The 7,840-nt window shown below is 41.6% G+C and overlaps 1 protein-coding gene across 1 annotated transcript; it reads left to right on the forward strand.

Annotated features, from left to right (window-relative positions):
* Positions 1-767: 767 nt before the first annotated feature.
* On the forward strand, positions 768-1,544 carry LOC123139507 (agamous-like MADS-box protein AGL61). Its single transcript, XM_044559292.1, has one exon. It carries the CDS (start codon positions 768-770, stop codon positions 1,542-1,544), a length of 777 nt encoding a protein of 258 aa, XP_044415227.1.
* The last annotated feature ends 6,296 nt before the right edge of the window (positions 1,545-7,840 follow it).

Here is a 7,840-nt window from a genome sequence, read left to right on the forward strand (position 1 = left end):
GGCGCGGCTTCTCCGACGAGGACGCCATGCGGTGGGCGCGGGATGACTACCTCCGCGACGAGATGGTCCGGCAGCGCCGGGCCCTGGAGGAGATTGCCGCCCGCAAGCGTGGGCGCGAGGACGAGCACGACGTCGTGGTCCTCGACAGCAACGACGACGACGACGACGACGCCCCCGGACCGTCCAACCCGCCGCGCCAACCGGGGGAGGGATGCGGCAGGGACGGCGGAGGCGTAGGCGGGGGCGGCGACGACGACGACGACGATGACGACGACAGCGGTGACTACACGCGGTTCTACAGCCTCCTCGGCATGTAGAACCGCGTGGGCGGGTGGCGAGGGAGACGGCAGGGGTAGCCCGCGGTAGTTTTTTTTCTTTTTTTGTGAAATATGTTTAAGTTTGAACGAACTCGTCGATGTTTGCATTACATTTGAGTCGTTTTTGCGCTGTATTTGACTTTTTTGACTAACCGTGGGCGCCGTGACTGGGGGGCATCACGCCCCCAGTGCGCGGTTTAACGCCGGTGCGCCCTTGGGGGCGATTTTTTGCCCTTCCTAGGGCCAACGGCTGGAGATGCCCTAAGAACTTAAAAATGCCTTGCCCGGGATGAGTTGGCATATATACTCCTAGGGAATCTATTTATGTGCATGGCTACAGGCCAACTAAGCACACGCGCGAGCACAAGTATATAAACACGAGCAGCCGAGCCGTAGAGAAAACAGACCTCCTCTACAAAGAAAAGAAACACTCTGTGAGCGAGGTTTTAGATGTCGATGGCGCCGAAGCGGAAGCTTAGCATGGGGCGGCAGAAGATCGAGATCCGGCGGATCGAGAGCGAGGAGGCGCGCCAGGTGTGCTTCTCCAAGCGCCGGGCGGGGCTGTTCAAGAAGGTGAGCGAGCTGGCCGTGCTCTGCGGCGCCGAGGTGGCCGCCGTCGTCTTCTCCCCGGCCGGCAAGGCCTTCTCCTTCGGCCACCCCTCCGTCGAGGCCATCCTCGACCGCTTCATCCCCTCCGCCGCGGCGCAGGTCGGGCCGGCGGCGGGCCTTGGTGCCGCCGGCGACCGCAACCTGGCGGAGCTGAACCGGCAGTACGGCCAGCTGCGCGAGCAGCTGGAGTCGGAGAAGGCGCGGAAGGAGCGCGCGGACGAGGCCATGGAGAAGGAGCGCGCCACGGGGAGCCCGGCGGCGGCGTGGCTCGACGCCTACCTGCGCGACCTCGGGGAGGAGGAGCTGATGGCCTTCGCCGCCGCGCTGGTGGACGTGCAGGGCGCCGTCTCCGCGCGCGCCAACCAGGTGCTCCAGGAGGCGCTGGACGTCGGCCGCGCCAGGAGCGCCAGCCGCATGCTCCTGGCGCCCCCGCCGCAGCAGGAGCTCGCAGGCGGTGGTGGCTTTGAGTTCGCTAGCTGCGGCGCGAACTCTAGGAATGAGATGGAGATGCAGCAGATGTTGATGGCCATGCCGCCACCGCCGGAGTTCGCCGCTGCCGGAATGGAGATGATACAAGTACAACAGGGGCTCGGGCCGAACGCCGGCTTACCCTACTGAGAAGAAGACGACGAGATCCACACCGAATCCGATGTCCAGTTCATCATGCCTGCATGCAGCGACGTGGTCACAACTCGGCCAGAAAGAGATTGATAGCGAGGTAAATACACCCAGGGTGCTTGAACTTGCTATGGATGTTCACTTAGTGTCTGAACTTGAAAAATACATAGAACTGATTTTATAACTTGGCATGTATGTGCAAATACAGTTCAAATCTCATATGTATACATTCATGACGCTGAAGAGACGTTCCAACATGGCATGCGGCCCGCTGTCAGTGACTGGATGGCAGGAAAGTGGGCGTGTGGCCTAGTTTTTCAGGAAGCCCCAGAAATTATTATTTTTCTTACAAATAGGACTTGGAGAGAAACAACAGACATTTGTAGAACAAAAATTACAACTAGCCTGTAGGGAGTTTGAACATGGGTACTGCTGTTACGATGCATGTGTGGCTAGCCAATCGACTACAAACCAAACACTTGATGTTTGGAGGGATTGACACCCTTTATATACACTAGGTGGAACAACATAAATTAATATTTATGATTGTATAACAAACATAATTTCAAAAGAGTTTGAAATTTTAGGTGTCATTTTAAAAAGAATCCAAGTGTTATTTTAAAACATAATCATACAATTTAAAATATTTATAAATTGTAACAAATTGTATGAATCAAATATTATTCATGTAACGATCTGCAATCTGAGGGCGCACTAGAACACACAAACTTTTATATACTATATAAGCTTTTTAAAACAACACAATTTTTTTAAAGCATGAACACTTTTATGTACTACATGACTATTTTATTAAAAAACATGGAAAATTTGAAACAAATACAATAATTTATTTAAATATATGAAAATTTCTAAAATTACTTTAATATTTTATTAAAAATGAGAGCACTTTAGAATTATAAAATTATTATTTTTATGTGTAGATACTTTATGAAATTATACAACTTTTCAAATGTACTTTTTATAACACACGACTATAATTTACATGTTTTTTGAAATTTCTAAATGGAAAAAATGAACACGTTGAAAATGGGCCGCGGTGTGGTTTGTTTTACCCACACGAGCACATTATGTTATAAAGATAAATTTATCTTTTGTAACATTATGTTTCTTGGGTTGTATTCATATGTGGGGCCGCTATATACCCTTAGGGTACGTGTTCGAATAATTGACCCACTCTTTTTTTGTTGGAATAAATTACTTTGTTTATGTCGATCAGACTTATAGTATATAAAGTATTCAAACATTTACATGTGTATAAATGTGATTAGCTCTACTGGTTAGCCACGCCTCATGCGAGCGATAGGTGCGGGTTTGAACCCCCCCCCCCCCCCCGCGCTACCAGTTTTTTACAAATCTGTGTTGTTTCTCTCCTATTTGTAAGAGAAAAAAATATAATTTCAGGATGTTTTTGAAAAGAAAATAAACAGGTCACACGCCCTCCTCACTGCCATCTGGTCGCTGACAGCGGGCCCAATGCCATTTTGGCTGCCACATCAGCATGGTGGATATATACATATAAGATGTGAACCGTATTTGCACGTCCATGCCAAGTTATGGAACCAGTTCAATGTATTTTGCAAGTTTAGACACTAAAGTGCACATTCATGGCAAGTTCAAGCACCAGTGGTGTAATTACCTCACTGATAGCGGTCAGACGATTTTACAAATTTGATACGCACATATAAATAAATAAATAAATAAATTTTCCACTCTGAGTCATAAAAAATGTTTATTTATGCCCTAAAAAATGTAGTGTTTCTTTTCAAAGATCACAAATAAATCATTTTTTAGGGAGGCAAGGTGTTCCTGCACATTCATATAGATAGAAAAATAAATACAGAGTAACCTAATTTATAAGAGAAAACATGCCGAATACTGCACAACTCACATAACATCATGTCCTCCACTCCATGTGACACCTTCAGAAATAAATAAATATCATATTTAACTAATTGGCAAACCCGTTTGCTAGTGCAATAGATTCTATTATTGTTAGTTTATTTCTTCTAATACAGTATGTTTTACATTGGTGGATCTTAATTATTAAATGAATATAAAAGCCTTTCTTTTGTTCTCTTCACTGACAAAAATGCCAAGATCTGCATGCAAGAATTTTAAGTTACTGCTCATTACAAGCACCGTGGTCCGTGAGAGTATTATTTCCAGCCCAAAAATTTGAATAGTCTACAGGAATTTGCACACAGGTCCAAAGTATGCCCTAGACAAAATATTTATGAATTAGTGTGGATAGTTGGCTATCTTCTTTTCAAAATATTGCCTTTTCGCTCATACTATTTTTTTAGCTCAATTAAAGCGGACTTATGGCTCTCGGATGCCAGTGCAACCAATTTTTTAAAAAAATAGTAATTGCAAAAAAGGTAAACACAAACCCTGAAACTTGTAGGTAACAAACATGATGAAGTGTTATACTGATGTAATTTTGTTTGACGAGGAATGCCTTTCATGGTATTGTGGGCGAAAAAATTCAACACCATGGTATTGTGTGATTACTGTCACTGACAACTATTTTTTCCTCATCTCCTAAACGGGCTGGTGGGTCTGGGTCGGGTCGCACAGACAGGTTGGGAGGGCATTGTTTTCTTATTGGTGGAATACTGCACGGACGACCGGGGCAGCGGCCCCGTGGCCCAGGACAAACTATCGGTAGAGTGGCCTAGCTAAGTATGAAAAAATGCCATGGACATATGAAATGGGAGGACCAATAATATTATACCTCCATTTATTTAATAAATAATATATATCCCATGGGTTACAATGGTAGAAAAATTGACATAAATTTAGTAAGGATTGTATGTGCAAACATAACGTTCATTGTGTTATAAAATTGGCGCAGATTTAGTAAGTAAAACGTGGCATGTTGTCTGTTCCACGGAAGAAAAAATGACATGAATTTAGTGAGGATTACATGTCGTAAAAAGAATGCCGCATCATTTTTATTCATACTAGAACAATGCCCGTGCGTTGCAATGAGATATAAATCTTCTAATACGCCGGCTTGTGATTTACCTATCTATAATAATGCGATTTTGTAAATAAATGATCATCAAATCCTGCCCATGAATGACCTTTTTTTTATCTGAAGTTTGGTAAATAAATTAAAGTGGAACTGGTTCAGAAGGTAAGTAAATTAAGTTGATTTATTATTATACAAGGAAGCTTGGACGAAGGGATGGTGAGAAGAAAGGTGAAATGAGAACTTTACGTTCTTTTTAAGTAGTAGAGATAAATAAATGATCATCAATGTCTGCCCATGAATTACCTTTTTTTATCCGAAGTTTGGTAAGTAAATTAAAGTGAAACTGATTCAGAAGGTAAGTAAATTAAGTTGATTTTTTATTATGCAAGGAAGGTTGAACGAAGGGATGGTGGGAAGAAAGGTGAAATGAGAACCTTACGTTCTTTTTAAGTAGTAGAGAAAATATAAATGAGGCCACTACGTGTGCCATTGATTCCAATTAAAATTCATACCAACTAAGAAATCCCACACCTCATGTTAATTACTCCTGCGATTAATATGGCACCCACAAATCCCACACGTCCTATCCATTTGGTAGGATGCTCCCTCATTCAATCCTCATGTATTCGCTCTTCTTTATTTCTCATGCAATTTATGTCTATTTCCTTCCTTCTTTATTTCTCATGCAATTACTGTCTATTTTCTTTGAGAGCGGCGTTTCGGTGCCCGGGTGCATCTGCACCCGGTCAAAAAAAATCGTAAAAAATTCAGAAAAATTTAAAAAATTCCAAATTTTTTTGGGTGGTAGACAATTTGATGCGTGAGTTACACTCCAATTTTCAAAACATTTGAATTTTTGTGCAGCTCTCAGCAAAAAAGACAAATCAGACCAGAACAGTATATGAACAGTACATATTTTTACAGACCTCCGATTTGTCTTTTTTGCTGAGAGCTGCACAGAAGTCCAAATGTTTTGAAAATTAGAGCGTACCTCACGCATCAAATTGTCCACCACCCCAATTGTTTTTGGAATTTTTTGAATTTTTTAGTATTTATTTTGATTTTTTTCGTGAGCGCAGGTGCAGATGAGCTTGGGTTCAGATTCGAATTTTCCATTTTCTTTCTCTTTCTTTCATTATATCATGAATGTCATGAATCCCATTTGTCAGCCTGTTAATTGCTCTTGCGATTAATATGGCGCCCACATAATTACCATCTATTTCATCTCTTCCCTTTCTCCTTCCTTCTTTATCTCATGCAATTAATGTCTATTTCCTTTCTTGCGTCTCTTTCCTTTCTCCTTTCTTCTTTATTTCTCATGCAATTAATGTCTAATTCCTTTCTTTCCGCCTTTTTCCTTTCTCATTCCTTCTTTATTACTCATGTAATTAATATCTATTTCCTTTCTTGCCGTCTTGATTATGCATAATGGCTATTGTTCTATGTCATGAATCCCATTTGCCGCCCTATTAATTGTTCATGTGATTAATATGGCACCCACATAATTACCATATATTTTCTTTACTCTCTTTCCTTTCTCATTCCTTCTTTATCTCTCATGCAATAAATGTCTATTTCCTTTCTTGCATCTCTTTCCTTTCTCCTTTCTTCTTTACTTCTCATGCAATTAATGTCTAATTCCTTTCTTTCCGTCTTTTTCCTTTCTCCTTCCTTCTTTATGACTCATGCAATTAATGTATATTTCCTTTCTTGTTGGCTTGATTATGCATAATGGATATTGCTCTATGTCATGAATCCCATTTGCCGCCTTGTTAATTACTCATGCGATTAATATGGCACCCACATAATTACCATCTATTTCCTTTACTCTCTTCCTTTCTCCTTCCTTCTTATCTCATACAATTAATGTCTATTGACTTTCTTGCTGTCTCTTTCCTTTCTCCTTCCTTCTTTATTTCCTATGCAATTAATGTCTATTTCCTTTCTTGCTATCTCCTTCCTTTCTCCTTCCTTCCTTATTTCTCATGCAATTAATGTCTATTTCTTTTCTTGCCGGCTTGGTTATGCATAATGGCTATTGCTCTCCCTCTCATTTGTTCCGTTAAGTACAAAGCTTGTTCACGCCTCATTCTTTGCTTAAATTCGGAAGCAGCCCCCTTGATACCTGATAACCTAAGAACGTATATAAACTGGTAAGAATTAATGTAAATAGCAAGGTGGGACTATTTAATAAGTAAACAAATATGGATTGATGTGCGCTACCTTGACAAGCCGTCCCATGGGCCGCAACAGCCGTCCCTGCATCATGTTCATGCCCATCCAGCGCCCATCGCCTCAGCCCGAGTATGCCTTGTCTTCTATTCTTAAGGGGCTAGACGTCCACATTAGCGCACTCATGAGCCCAGCCTGATTGGTCTGCCCCCCCCCCCACACACACACACACAGAGAGAGAGAGAGAGAGAGAGATAGAGAGAGAGAGCCGCATTGGCTAAATCTAAAAAACGAAGGTAAGCAGACAGAAATAATCCATACTTTATTAGTAGGTGCTACTAGCCAATTTAAATGGGGTAACACACACACACACACACACACACACACACACTTTATTTAACATATGTAGCCAATTTAAATGAGGTAAAAACATTTAATATTCAATAGCAATTAATTGTGTTAATTAAGGTTATGCCCTACAAAAGAGTTTTATATCATTCGTTAACCGGAACAACTAATAGCACGGTTGGAAACTAAGCAATTTTCTAGTCAAATTACATATATAAATTATCTTAATCCGAGTTACGGTTGCAAACTTATAGCATGATCATTTTAACATATTCTTTGTAAATATAAAGACCAGGGACCTAAACGGGTAAATGAGGTAAAAACATTTAATATTCAATAGCAATTAATTATGTTAATTAAGGTTATGCCCTACAAACAGTTTTATATTATTCGTTGACATGAACGACTAATAGCACGGTTGGAAACTAAGCATTTTTCTAGTCAAATTACATATATAAATTATCTTAATCTGAGTTACGGTTGCAAACTTATAGCATGATCATTTTAACATATTCTTTGTAAATAATAAAGACCAGGGACCTAAACGGGCTGAAAACAGAGTGAACTGAGCCTACTGCAGCTGAACGCGAAATACTAACTAACGCCCAGGTGTAATCTACAGTAGACACAGAAGTTGGGCCGAAGCCCAACAGATAGAGAGAAAGGAGAAGGACTTAATACTGGACCGCAAGTTGTTTAAAAAACACCAGGGTCTTTTTATAAAACGTAGGATGGCCGACGGGGCAGAAGCACTCCGTACTTTATAGCAGGTATAGAT

The sequence above is a fragment of the Triticum aestivum genome, chromosome 6B (genome assembly GCF_018294505.1).
Source record: "Triticum aestivum cultivar Chinese Spring chromosome 6B, IWGSC CS RefSeq v2.1, whole genome shotgun sequence".
NCBI classification, from domain to species: Eukaryota; Viridiplantae; Streptophyta; class Magnoliopsida; order Poales; family Poaceae; genus Triticum; species Triticum aestivum.